General features: G+C 51.2%; 1 protein-coding gene across 1 annotated transcript in view; it reads left to right on the top strand.

The window, feature by feature from the left end:
- ift74 (intraflagellar transport 74) overlaps positions 1 to 14,828 on the top strand; it is a 146,828-nt gene that overhangs the window by 106,348 nt on the left and 25,652 nt on the right. Inside the window, exon 14 of the mRNA XM_085991833.1 lies at positions 4,017 to 4,114. Coding sequence (XP_085847959.1) covers positions 4,017 to 4,114 — 98 coding nt within the window. The remainder of the gene's footprint in view (positions 1 to 4,016; positions 4,115 to 14,828) is intronic.

The raw sequence follows: 14,828 nt of genomic DNA, 5'->3' as shown, positions 1-14,828 counted from the left end.
GTTTTCCACCCTTTGCTGTTTCTTAGCTCCACCCAAACTGATTCCAGTTCTATATCACGATCTGCCAAGCCAAGATTTTTTATCTCTACCGTACTGATCTCATCCCTCATTAACAGCGCTATGCCACCTCCTTTTCCTTTTTGTCTGTCCTTCCTAAATGTTGAGTACCCTGGAACATTCAGTTCCCAGCTTTGGTTACCCTGCAACCATGTCTCTGTAATGGCAATTACATCATACCCATTTACTTCTATTAGTGCCATTAATTAATCCACCTTGTTGCGAATTTTCTGTGTATGACTTACCAGTACATCATTTCTGTTGATATATATTAATAAAAATAAAACATTTTCTGCAGTGATAGCCCTGGGTAGCTAGATGCCATTGTCTTTCAGAAGTCAGAACATGGGGATCAGTGGAAGTGTGTGAATATTTGCTGGCGGTCTCCCACATGATGATTCACTTGTTCTCAGGATATGAACGATGTGGACAAGGCCCCACCTGTTGTCCATCCCAAGTTGCCCTGAGAAGGTGGTGGAGGGCCTTCTCCTTGAACTTTAGTGGCGGGACTCTCACAGCGGTGTTAGGCAGGGAGGTGGCTCTAAGTACAGGTCACACTGTATTTTATCTTAATTAATAAAACCTTGGGCTTCACTTTTATTTTAAAAACTACAGTGGTATGTACAATTTAATCAATTAACAAAATTCTTGGCTGTTGTATTTGGGAAAACTGTCACCTTTAATCAATGTGCCTGAATTTAATGTCAGTAGTAAAACTAAATCAGCCTAACATTTCCTTTCACAGACCGCACCCTACTCTTAAACTAGAAGATATTTTAAGTAAATGAAGTCACAAAAGATTAGAAAATTACTGCAGCAGTCAGTTTTGTTTTGATTTTATTCCCCAAGCTGTGCTAGAAACCAGGGGAGTAGGATTTATATTGCAGTGTTGTCAGGCAATAGGTTCCATTTTAAAATGCTCATACTGTGAATTATTAACATGTCTCATTTATGCATCTGTAAGAAATGTTCAGTCACCACAGAAGGAATTTTACCATTTTAGAAAATAATCAGAAATCAAATTGTTACAAAGGGCTGGATTTTGCGGAGGTCAGCGGGCGCGATTGGTGGTGGGTCAGGTCGGGTGTTTTTATTCCCCAGCTGGTCGGGACCCCGCTGCCACGCGCCTTTACCAAATGTCAGGTCTGTCAGCACTGAGCAGACCTGACACACAGCAGCGGGTTCACAGCAGGGGACCCAATTCAGGCAATTAGTGGCTTGTTTAGGGCCACTTAAGAATGAATTTCAGCTCACCTTCTGCATTTGACAGCTCGCCCATGGGTTCCAAGCTGGTCGTGGACCACGTCTGTCAAGCTGAGGCGGGAGTTTAGTGGCCATTGAATCAGCTGTTCAGTTGACAGCTTCAAATGTACAGTAAAAGCTCCCACCTTACAGAGATTTCTTCCCTCAGCCACAAGCTCTTCTACACTGCATTTCCACAACAGATTCACCATGCTGCAAGTCTTTACACAAGTCTCCATCCAGTCTAACCTCATTACCTCTCTCACCATTGACGGATCGCTTCTGTCCTCTCTACTTCACCTGCCATCTGTTCCATCAGCATGGGTGCCAATTATCCTTTCTCACCTTGGTCCTCAGAATCCCACCATGATCAGCCCCAATACCAGCAGCACCAACAACAACACCATCAACCTTCTCCGCAATCACCTGATGCTGCACAGGACACAAGGCATCAGCACCCGACCACATAGCTGCCTGGGAGGCCAGGGATAGCCTCACCATGGCCAGATTTACTTCACTTGATGCTGTACATCCTGGCTGCTACATGATGTGCCAGGTTGGCACCACCCCACACCAGCACCATAAAGCATCCCTACAATGCCCAAGCCATTACTTTCACACTCATCACCATTGCAGGGGGTACCGTTATGTCTCACCATTCACTGCAACTCACTAAGCCACTACCAAAGGTGCACACAAATCTGTCCAAGAACGCAAAGTGTTGAAAATAAAGGGGTCAATGTTTGACACCATGTTAACAGAAACTTTACATGAACATTGCATAAAACACCCAAGTGCCTGCCCTTGTGTGTTGTCAGTTGGTATGATTGCACTAGGATGAGGATGTGATAATGTAGATAGAGATGGATGGGTGGAGGTACAAGGTAAGTTGGTGTGAGTAAGAATGTGCAGGAGTAGGGTTGGGAAGGCAGAATGATGGGGATGTGATGAGAGGCACAGCAGGAGGAGGTTGAGTGTGGCTTTGAACTAATGTTTTGTGATCTACTGAGATCATTGAAACGTTTGCGGCACTGCACCCAGGTCCTCCTGACCACATCCCTGCTTGTGCCCTCCTCTGCAATGTGCAACCAGGCTGTGTTGATCTCTTGGGAAGGTCTCTTCAACCCTTGGGAAGGGACGAGGACCTCCCTGTGTGCTGTGACTCCCTCCATAAGCATATGGAGGGAGTCAGGGGCGAGCCTGGCTGCAGCCTTGTGCCTTTGTGTAGTTATTGTCTGTGTTTGCAGCACCTCAATGCTTGTAGAACACTGACAACATAAATGTCAAAATAAATTTGGACATGGTCCCTTTAAGGAAACCGGCTAATGACGCATCATCAAATGACGTCACCAAACCTGCTTCCTCTAATTGGCCGGGAAACGCGCTGGGCAGGCTTAATAAGCCCTATTGAGGGAAATTCATTTCAGACAATGGGATGAAGACCGCAGCGGGGTCAGGACCCGCCACCGACGTCGCCCGCCACGGACCCGCCGAGGCCAGCAAAATTACGGCCCTTGTCTCCACTTTCTGAATGGTTGTCTTTCACAGCCCATGGGAAGGGAAGAGGACCCCCCTGTGTGCTGTGACTCCCTCCATAAGCATATGGAGGGATTCCTGGGAGAGTCTGGGTGCAGCCCTGCTCCTCTGTGCAGTGATTGTCAGTATTTGCAGCACCTTAATGCTGCTGAACACTGACAGCACAAATGTCAAAATTAAGTTGGCCATGGTCCCTTTAAGGAAACTGGTTGAAGACGCGTCATCAAATGACGTCACCAGACCCGATTCCTCTAATTGGCCAGGAAACGCGCTGGGTGGGCTTAACAAGCCGAATCAGGGGAAATTCATTTTACAGAGCGGGTTGGAGCAGCAACGGGGTCGGGACCTGCCACCGACATCGCCCACCACGGACCCGCCGAGATTCGTAAAATCGCGGCCAGTGAATCGTGGTTAATTTTAAGGTTTTTTTTGTCCATTTCTGTTGATTTTGTTTTCTACAAGGATTTTTTTGTACTAAGAGTGATTACTGTATTAGACTGTAGCCCAGATTTTACAGTATTACAACAAATTGAGTGTGAGGTGCAGCTAGAGCACAAGGGGCAGGACACTTCAAAGTTTGTGACATAAGCTCTGCTGACACAGAGCTTATTTTGAATAAACTACATGCACAAGAAAAACTTACCCAACTGGCTTAGCTTGCAGTGCATTTTCCTAGGGACCACAAAATCCAATGAGGGAGCAGCTCTTAAAGGGCTGCAGCTTGCCTTGAAAGGGGAATTTGTGGTGGTAACAGAAACGTTACCTAATTGTTCCCATTGTGGAGCCATTTAGGCAGCATTGCTCCCTTTGCTGAAGAGTTGGAGGTCCTGCTGCAGGCGGTTCCCCAAAGAATAGTTGGCACTATTTGGAACTAAAGGCTAGTAAAAGTACAAGTGCCAACTGCATAGAAGGAGATTGCCTCGCTCCTCAGCATTAGCGCCTTAAGAGAGGTGTGTAGCGCCTGATTTAGCACTCCAATCACCTCCAGGGGCGATAGAAGCCAAGTTTGCAGTCGGAGGCGATAATTAGCGCCAGGCGCTAAACTTTGCGCCCGGCTGATAATTGCGCCCCAAACGGGGCGATACTGAATTTCTCCCCCATGATCTCTTAAAATGCAATGATATGGCCATCAGAGGATAATAATAAACAATAACATATTTTGGCATAATTTGTCTTTCAAGCATTCCTGGATACCTCTGAAGAAATCAAAAACCAAGAGTTGGAACGGAAGGCTCAGCTTGAAGCCAGTATTGTAGCCCTTCTGGAACACACAAGCAGGGTAAGTGCTATCAGGAAACATGGGTGTAGCCTTTTTGCCTCCCGTCCAATTTTTGGCTGAACTCGGGGAGACAGAGTCTAGTAACAATTTGGGAATGTAGTCTACTGCATCTCTGCTGTTTTCCGGGGGCCAGTCCCGCCAGGGCAGACAGCATCCGACCATATGTAGGCAGGCATATGTTAATTGCATGCATATGAGAGAACACTCCCTCCACTGTGTTTCCCACCATTTGCATTCTTGGAACCCTGGATCTCTATTTTGCAATCTAAAGTAAAAATACTTAATTGGAGGAGAGCCAAATTCAGTGGGTTGAGAACGGTTCTGGCTCAGGTAAATTGGAATCAAAGAATGGCAGGCAAAACTAATCGAACATGGGCTGCCTTTAAAGAGGAGATGGTCCAGATACAGTCAAGGTACATTCCCACTAGGGGGAAAGGTAGGGCAACCAAAGCCAGAGCTCCCTGGATGACGAACGAGATAGAGAATAAGATGAAGCAGAAAAAGGGGGCATATGACAGATGTCAGGTTGAGAATGCAAGTGAGAACCAGGCTGAATATAGAAAGTTCAGAGGGGAAGTGAAAAAGGAAATAAGAGGGGCAAAGAGAGTATGAGAATAGATTGGCAGCTAACATAAAATGGAATCCAAAAGTCTTCTATAGGCATATAAATGGTAAACGGGTAGTAAGAGAAGGGGTGGGGCCAATTAGGGACCAAAAAGGAGACCTACGCATGGAGGCAGAGGGCATGGCTGAGGTACTAAATGAGTACTTTGCATCTGTCTTTACCAAGGAAGAAGATGCTGCCAAAGTGAAAGAGGAGGTAGTTGAGATGCTGGATGAGCTAAAAATTGATAAAGAGGAGGTACTAGAAAGGCTGGCTGTACTTAAAGTAGATAAGTCACCAGGACCGGATGTGATGCATCCTAGGATGCTGAGGGAAGTAAAGGTGGAAATTGCAGAGGTACTTCCATAGTCTTCCAATCCTCCTTAGATACAGGGGTGGTGCTAGTGGTCTGGAGAATTGCAAATGTTACACCCTTGTTCAACTATAGGCCAGTCAGTTTAACCTCGGTGGTGGGGAAGCTTTTAGAAACGATAATCCAGGACAAAATTAACAGTCACTTGGACAAGTATGGATTAATTAAGGAAAGCCAGCACGGATTTGTTAAAGGCAAATCGTGTTTAACTAACTTGATTGAATTTTTTGATGAGGACAATGAGATTGATGTGTTGTACATGGACTTCCAAAAGGCATTTGATAAAGTGCCGCATAATAGGCTTGCCAGCAAAGTTGAAGCCCATGGAATAAAAGGGACAATGGCAGCATGGATACAAAATTGGCTAAGTGACAGGAAACAGAGAGTAGTGGTAAACAGTTGCTTTTTGGACAGGAGGAAGGTATACAGTGGTGTACTTGGACCACTGCTTTTCTTGATATATATTAATGACTTGGACTTTGGCATACAGGGCACAATTTCAAAATTTTCAGATGACACAAAACTTGGAAGTATAGAGAACAGTAAGGAAGATTGTGAGAGACTTCAAGAGGAGATAGAGAGGCTGGTGGAATTGGCAGATACGTGGCAGATGAAATTTAACGCAGAAAAGTGTGAAGTGATACGTTTTGGTAGGAAGAACGAGGAGAGACAATATAAACTACAGGGTACAATTCTAAAGGTGGTGCAGGAACAGAGAGACCTGGGGGTATATGTGCACAAATCGTTGAAGGTGGCAGGGCAGGTTGAGAAAGCAGTTACAAAAGCATACGGGACCCTGGGCTTTATAAAAAGAGGCATGGGGGAGAAATTGAGTCACGCCCCCTTTGGGGCGCTAACGGTAGCGCCCCGGAAAAATTAGCGCCCCCGCGGCCAAAATTGAGTGGTAGCACCCCAAGAGGGAAGCAGGGCGCTACTGGAAGCGCCCCACCTCCCTCTTGGGGCGCTGCGAGGGAATATCGCGGCACATCGTGCCGTGGTATTGCAGGCCTTCCTCTCCTTAAAGGGAAGGGGCCTTGCGCAGAGCGACCCGGGACCCAGCTGGGCCATCGGGGATCAGAGTGCCAGCAAAAGAGCCCGGCACTCGAGAAGCGCCACCTCGGCCGCAGGTAGGCCCCCCAACCCCGTCGAACATAGCATCTAGCGGTAAGTCAGGGGGCGCTACCGAAGATCGCGGCCGGGGCGCTGCGCACGGCGATGACGTCATTGCCGGCAGCGCAGCACCGCGGGGCGCTAACAGCACTGCCGCTAACCTCCCGCTGAATTTCGTGGGATGCGTTGGCAGCGCCGCGCCTGGGCACTATTTGCTTTGCGCCCCGTAAGCGCCCTCTTAGGGCGCTAACGGGAAGCACAAAGCAACCAAATTTTTTCCTATAGAGTACAAAAGTCATGATGAACCTTTATAATTGTGTCCAATTCTGGGCACCGCACTTTAGGAAGGATGTGAAGGCCTTAGAGAGGGTGCAGAAAAGATTTACAAGAATGGTTCCAGGAATGAGCTTCTTCAGTTATGCGGATAGACTGGAGAACATAAGAAATAGGAGCATGAGTAGGCCATTTGGCCCCTCGAGTCTGCTCCGCCATTCAATAGATCATGGCCGATCTGATCTTGGCCTCAACTCCACTTTCCCGCCCGCTCCCCATAACCCTTGACTCCTCTGTACCTCAGATATTTGTCTATCTCCGCCTTGAATATATTCAATGACTCCACCTCCACAGCTCTCTGGGGTAGAGAATTCCAAAGATTCACAACCCTCTGAGAGAAGAAATTCCTCCTCATCTCCGTTTTAAATGGGCGACCATTTATTCTGAAACTATGTCACCTAGTTCTAGATTCCCCCACGAGGGGAAACATCCTCCCTGCATCTACCCTGTCAAGCCCCCTCACAATTTTATATCTTTCAATAAGATCACCTCTCATTCATCTAATCTCCAATGAGTATAGGCCCAACCTGCTCAACCTTTCTTCATCTCAGGAATCAACCTAGTAAACGTTCTCTGAACTGCCTCCAATGCAAGTATATCCCTCCTTAAATAAGGAGACCAAATCTGCACGCAGTACCCCAGGTGTGGTCTCACCAGCGCCCTGTACAGTTGTAGCAAGACTTCCCTACTTTTATACTCCATCCCCCTTAAGGGCAAACATTCCTGATTACTTGCTGTACCTGCATGCTAACTTTTTGTGTTTCATGTACGAGGACCCATAGATCCCTCTGTACCGCAGCATTTTGTAGTCTCTCTCCATTTAAATAATAATTTAATTTTTATTCTTCCTACCAATGTGGATAACGTCACATTTCCCCATATCTGCCAAATTTTTGCCCACTCACTTAACCTATCTATATCCCTTTGCAGACTCTTTGGCCATGATTTTGTCATCAGCATTGGGATGGTGGCAGGGGAGCTGGTTTCCGGGTTCCAGTCACGATCCTGGCTGCAGGCGCTCTGTCAAAGGAATTTTCCCTTGATTGGCCTTGTTAAGCCCGCCCTGCGGGCTTCCCAGCCAATTAACAGAAAGCGGGTCTGATGACATCATTCCTTAAAGGGACCACGGCCACATTGAGTTTGACAGTTGTTCTGTCAGTGTTTGACAACATTGAAGTGCTGCAGCACTGCACAAAGGTGGACGCTTGCACCCAGGCTCTCCAATTACTCCATGCAGGGAGGTTCTCTTCCCTTCCAAGGGCGGAAGAGAACTCCCCAGGACACCAACGCAGCCTGGTTGCACATTGCACAGGAGGGCAAAAGCAGGGATGTCGTCAGGGGTCCTTGGCTGCAGTGGCGCCAACCTTTCAATGATCTCAGTGGATCACGAAACATTACTGCAAAGCCACACTCAGCACCCTGCTGTGCCACTCAACACATCCCCATCACTCTGCCTTTCATACCCTTCTCCTGCACATCCTTACTCACACCAACTTATCTTGCACCTCCACCCAACCCTCTCTATCTAATTTATCACTTCCCCATCTCACTAGCCACCCCTCACACTCACCCTCATCCTACTGCAAGCATACCAACTTACAACACGCAAGGGTAGGCAGTTGAGAGATTTAGCCAATGTCCATGTGAAGTTTCTGGTAATGTGTTGTCATACAGTGAAATCTATTTTTCCAACACTGCCCCTTATTGGACAGATCTGAGCGTACCTTGAGAAGTGTCTTACTGAGTTCAAGTGAATGTTGAGACCTAACTTCCCCCCACCCCCGCCAATTATAGTGATGAGTGTGCATGGAATGGCTTGGACATTAAAGGGATGCTTCATGGTGCTGGTGTGGGATGGTGTCAACCTGGCAGCCAGGGTTAACAGCGTCACGTGAAGTAAATCTGGCCATGGTGATGCCATCGCTGGCCTCCCAGCAAGCAATGTTGTCAGAGGCTGATGCCCTGTGTGCTGTGCAGCATTAGGTGATGGCAGAGAAGGTTGGTGGTGATGTTGTTGGTGATGATGGTGTGCCTGGTGATGTTGGTGTTGGGGCTGATCGTGGAAAGATTCAGAGGACCAAGGTATGATTTTTTTCAAGGGCACTGATGTAGCTGCAATAGATGTCAGCTGCAGGTAGATGACAGAAGCGATCTGTCAATGGTGAGAGAGGTTGTTCCAATAAGGTGGCACTGGACATACAGTTGGCTCTAAACACTTGCAAGCTAAAGAAATCTCTATAGGCCTGAATTTGCGATCGGTGGCTTTGTGCAGGCGAATGCCTCTGATCGGAAAAAATCTACGAACTTACCGGCTGGTTCAAGAGGATTCTTGACAGATCGCAAGTGCCAGGTTTTAGCGCATGCACTTCGCATGCCTAAACCCGGCACTTGCGCGGCCCCTATGGGTGCGTACACACCTCGTACGCACCCGTGGGGGTCAGAAAATCCAGCCCTATTTGTATTAACAAATGCAGTAACCAACATTTTCTGCGCTCTGAAACTGACCATCTGCAACATGGCAGCCTTTACACCACTTCTGCAGCTGTCAGCTTATCCGAAACATCAGAGCAGACTCAAATCACACCAGGTTGAGCTGGCGTGTTCCCCGATCAGTGGGTAACCTGTCGGGGAGAAAGTAAAATGGGAAGGAAGCCTCATAATAGTATTAAATTGGCTCTTAACAAGCCATTTAATGAGCTCAGTTGTATCCCCTGCTACTTGGTGTCGGATCAGTTCTCCATTGACAGACCTGACACCTGGGAGACTCGCATGGAGGCGGGTTGACCGGGTTTCCTACCACTGTCAATCTTTACTATTTTGACAGCGGGCCCACCTCCAAACCCGCCCTCTGAGCACCAGTGATTTTGCGGTCTTTGTGTTCTCCTCACAACTTGCTTTCCCACCAATCTTTGTATCATCAGCAAACTTGGCTACAGTACACTCGGTCCCTTCATCCAAGTCATTAATATAGATTGTAAATAGTTGAGGCCCTAGCACTAATCCCTGTGGCACCTCACTAGTTACAGTTTGCCAACCTGAAAATGACCCATTTATCCCAACTCTCTGTTTTCTGTTAGTTAGCCAATCCTTTATCCATGCTAATATATTACCCCCAACCCCGTGAGCTCTTATCTTCTGCAGTAACCTTTTATGTGGCACCTTATCGAATGCCTTCTGGAAATCCAAATACACTACATCTACTGGTTCCCCTTTACCCACCCTGCTCGTTACATCCTCAAAGAACTCTAATAAATTTGTCAAACACAATTTCCCATTCATAAAACCATGTTGACTCTGCTTGATTGTATTATGGTTTTCTAAATGTCCTGCTAATACTTTCTTAATAATGGATTCCAGCATTTTTCCAATGACAGATGTTAGGCTAACTGCCCTATAGTTTCCTGCTTTCTGTCTCCCTCCTTTCTTGAATAGGGGAGTTACATTTGCAGTTTTCCAGTCCGCTGGGACGTCTCCAGAATCCAGGGAATTTTGGTAGATTACAACCAATGCATCCACTATCTCTACAGCCACTTCTTTTAAGACCCTAGGATGCAGGCCATCAGGTCCAGGGGACTTGTCAGCCTTTAGTCTCATTAGTTTGCCTAGTACTTTTTCCTCTAGTGATAGTGATTGTTTTAAGTTCCTCCCTCCCTATAGCCCCTTGATTATCCATTATTATTGGAATGCTTTTAGTGTCTTCTACCGTGAAGATGCAACAAAATATTTGTTCAAAGTCTCTGCCATTTCCCTGTTTCCCATTATTAATTCCCCAGTCTCATCCTCTAAGGGAACAACGTTTACTTTAGCTACTCACTTCCTTTTTATATATCTGTAGAAGCTCTTGCTGTCTGTTTTTATATTTTTTGCTAGTTTACTCTCATAACCTTCTCCCTCTATTATATTCTTCGTCATCCTTTGCTGGTTTCTAAAAATTTCCCAATCCTCTGGCCTACCACTAACCTTCGCTACAATGTATGCCTTTTCCTTCAATTTGATACTGTAGGAGTCTACGTACTCCTAACAAAATATACTGAACTCGGAGAGGTTCAACAGAAAAGGTTTAATTGTTGAGACCACATGTTGAACACAAAAATGGCGTCAGAGACTACACCAAGTCCGACTGTCTTTCATCAGTCCACAGCTTAGACTGCCCCTCCCCCGCTCTGGGCTTAACTATGTTGCAGTTCGAGTTTCTTAAAGGTGTGATCCTTCTTAAAGGCATGACGCCTGATTTATAGTCTACGGACCGAAAAGCGGATTGTGTCCTTTCTGTGATCGGTACGCCACACAGCTCCCCCCAGAATCCGCTAGTAGGGAGTGTACGAACTGGCGTGGCGGCTTGATGGCACGGCCGGAACGGCTCTTGGCGGTTGGTGTCGGGAGCGGGGCGGTCGGACGCGTCGGGCTCTTAGGCGGTCTGCCTCGCAGTGGGGGTTGGCCCACTTGAACGGGTTCGTCGGGCTCTAGGTGCGCCAGCTTGAGCCAGTCGACTGACACCTTGTCAGTTCTGCCGCCCACTTGGAGGAGGAAGAACTTGTTCCCCGGCTGGAGTACCTTGTAGGGTCCGTCGTATGGGGGCCATAGAGGTCCTCGGTGGGCGTCATGGCGCACGAAAACAAATTTGGCCATGTGCAGGCTAGGTGGTACGCGGGTTGCTGGTTCGCCGTGCCGGCCGGTGGGTACCGGAGCGAACTGTTGTGCTCGGTTGGCGAAAGCGCGGCGTTGCTGGTCAGCCGACCAGGGGGTCGTGGCGGTGGGCAGGAACTCTCCAGGTACGCGCAGCGGCTGGCCGTACACGAGTTCCGCCGCCGAGGCTTGCAGGTCTTCCTTGACCGCGGAGCGTAGGCCAAGTAGCACCCACGGGAGGCGGTCGATCCAAGCCTCGTCCTCGAGGCTGGTGCGGAGGGACGCCTTCATGGACCTGTGGAATCGCTCGCACAGTCCGTTGGCTTGGGGGTGGTAAGCCGTGGTGCGGTGAACGGCCACCCCGAGGTTTCGGGCGATGGCGGCCCACAGATCAGAGGTGAACTGCGGGCCTCTATCCGACGTCATGTCGGAGGGGACGCCAAACCGAGCGACCCAGGTCCCGATGAACGCCCTCGCGATGTCGGCGGTGGTGGTGGACGTCAGTGGAATGGCCTCGGGCCAGCGGGTGGTACGGTCCACGATTGTCAGCAGGTGCGTGTGACCTTGTGATGGCGGCAGGGGGCCGACGAGGTCGATGTGGACGTGGTCAAACCTTCTTTCTGGCACGGTGAACTCCTCGAGTGGGGCTTTGATGTGCTGGTGGATTTTGGCACGCTGGCAAGCTATGCAGGATCTGGACCAGACACGCACATCTTTGCGCAGGCCGCACCAGACAAATCGGTTGGCCACCAGTCTAATGGACGCGCGGGTGCTGGGGTGTGAGAGGCCGTGGACGATGTCGAACACCCGTTTTCGCCAGGACGCCGGGACTACGGGGCGGGGTTGCGCCAAGGAGGTGTCACATTTGACTGTGACGGCGGACGGGCCGCAAGCAACGTCGGTCAGTCGCAGCCCTGGGAGGGTTGTGGGCGCGGAGAGCAGATCGGGGTCAGTGCGTTGCTCCGCTGCCAGTTGAGCATAGTCCACTGCCAGGTGGGCGCCGTGGACGGCGGGGCGGGATAGGCAGTCGGCCACCACGTTGTCTTGACCGGAGACGTGCCGGATGTCCGTGGTGAATTCGGACACCGCGGCGAGCTGGCGTTATTGCCTGGCTGACCACGGGTCCACAGATTTTGCCATCGCGAATGTTAGGGGTTTGTGGTCGACAAACGCGGTGAAGGGGCGGCCCTCCAGAAGAAATCTAAAATGGCGGACTGCCAGGTACAGTGCGAGGAGCTCGCGGTCAAAGGCGCTGTATTTGGCCTCCGGGGGGCGCAGTTGGGGGCTGAAAAAGGCCAGCGGTTGCCAGGCCCCATCGACCCACTGTTCGTACACGGCGCCGACCGCGTGGTCGGAGGCGTCCGTGGTGAGGGCCACCCTGGCGTTGGGCTGTGGGTGAGCGAGCATGGTGGCGTCGGCGAGCGCCTTTTTGGTCGAGTCGAAAGCGGTCAGCATGTCCGCTGACCACTCGATCGCCATTCTGTCTTTCTTACCCCGGAGGGCTTTGTATTGGGGCCGCATGAGGGAGGCCGCTCCAGGAATGAAGCGGTTGCAAAAGTTGATCATCCCCAAGAACTCCTGGAGGCCTTTGATGGTGGTAGGCCGGGGGAACTGCTGGACGGCTTGCCCCTTGGCGGGCAGGGGAATGGCTCCGTCCTGCGTGATGTGGTGGCCGAGGAATTCGATCCTGCTGAGGCCGAATTGGCACTTGGCTGGGCTGATGATGAGCCCGTGCTCACTGAGCCGCTGGAACAGGGTGCGGAGGTGCTCGATGTGTTCCTGCTTGGAGGAACTAGCTACCAGGATGTCATCCAGGTAGACAAAGAGGAACTTCAGGTCCCGGAGGACCGAGTCCATGAGCCACTGGAAGGCCTGGGCCGCGTTTTTGAGGCCGAAGGGCATTCGGAGGAACTCGAATAGCCCAAAAGGAGTGATTATGGCCGTCTTGGGGATGTCCGTGGGGTGGACTGGCACCTGATGGTAACCGCGCACCAGGTCGACTTTGGAGAAGACTGAGCGGCCGGCCAGTCTAGCCGAGAAGTCTTGAATGTGCGGTATGGGGTACCGATCCGGCGTGGTGGCGTTGTTTAGGCGCCAGTAGTCCCCGCAGGGGCGCCATCCCCCGTCGGGTTTGGTGACGATGTGGAGTGGGGAGGCCATGGGGCTGTTGGAGCGGCGGATGATGCCGAGCTGTTCCATTGTGGCGAACTCGGCCCGCGCGATCTCCAGCTTGGCCGGGTCCAGCCTGCGGGCGTGGGCATACACCGGTGGGCCTGTGGTGAGGATGAAGTGTTCTACCCCATGCTTAGCAACTTTCGCGGAGCAGGTCGGGTTGGTGAGGGCTGGGAACTCAGCCAGGAGTGCTGAGTAGTCGTCCGTTGAGCGGGCACGGCACTGCCACGCCATTTCGGCGGGTTGGGGGAGGGCCATGGTGCCCGGGATAGGTGACATGGTGTTCATGTCCACGAGGCGGCGCCGAGGCATGTCGACCAACAGGCCGTGGGCGCACAGGAAATCCGCACCGAGGAGCGGGGAGAGCACCTTGGCGGTGATAAACTCCCAGTGGTAGCGGTGGCCTGCGAGGTCGACGGTGACGGTGCGGGTGCCGTACGTCCGGATGTTGGTGCCGTTGGCGGCAGCCAGCGCAGGGCCGCGGCCGCCTCGTTGGATCTCGAGGGCGGACGCGGGGATGATGCTGCGCTGCGCGCCCGTGTAGCATAGGAAACGGCGTCCGGAGGCGCTGTCCGTAACGTACAGCAGCGCGCCTGCTTGCCCCACGGCCATCGTGTAGGCCGGTGTAGGGGCGGTTGGAAACGTGCAGGGATGGCTGCAGCGGCGTGCCCGTGCGCCGAACCGGGTATGGAAGCAGCAGTAGCCCTGGGTCGGAGGGCTTGGGGGATGTGGGGGCCTCGTGGCCGAGCTGTGTGGCCGCGCGATAGAGAGTGGAGCGCGCGCCGACGCTGCGGAGGCCAGGTCGGGGGTGACAGCGTGGTTGGAGCCGGCGGACAGGAGCTTATCGGCTTCGTCGGCCAGGCCCTCGAGGTCCGTGAGGCTGGACGCCACGACTGCCGGGCGGATGCTGGGGGGTAGTTGGCGGATAAAGAGCGTGCGGAAGAGGGAGCCGGGCGGTTTCTCGTCGGTCAGAGCAAGCATGTGTGAGAGCAAGTCTGACGGCGTGGAGTCACCGAGGCCCGGGAGGTCGAGGAGGTGGCAGTTGCGCACGAATTGGGAGGCTGTGAATTTTTTAAGGAGCGCGGCCTTGAGATGTGCGTACTTGCCTTCCTCCGAAGGGTTTTGTAGTGTTGTCCAGACTTTCGTGATTGTGGAGCTGCCCAGGGAGGCGAGGAGGTAGTCGTACATCGTTGCGTCGGTGGTGATGCTGCGGAGTCGGAATTGCGATTCGGCTTGAAGGAACCAGGCGGTGCTAGGTTCTCCCAGAACTCCGGCAGCTTCACAGAAACTGCGTTTGTGTCAGCCATGGTTACGCTTAGGAGTCGTCCTGAGCGGCGGGGTCACCAATGTAGGAGTCTACGTACTCCTAACAAAATATACTGAACTCGGAGAGGTTCAACAGAAAAGGTTTAATTGTTGAGACCACATGTTGAACACAAAAATGGCGTCAGAGACTACACCAAGCCCGACTGTCTTTCATCAGTCCACAGCTTAGA

This window comes from Somniosus microcephalus, chromosome 1 (genome assembly GCF_052327205.1).
Source record: "Somniosus microcephalus isolate GS21.2 chromosome 1, FLI_Smic_1.0, whole genome shotgun sequence".
Lineage (NCBI taxonomy): Eukaryota > Metazoa > Chordata > Chondrichthyes > Squaliformes > Somniosidae > Somniosus > Somniosus microcephalus.
The sequence above is the reverse complement of the archived record's forward strand: the minus strand, read 5'-3'. Positions and strand labels throughout refer to the sequence as shown.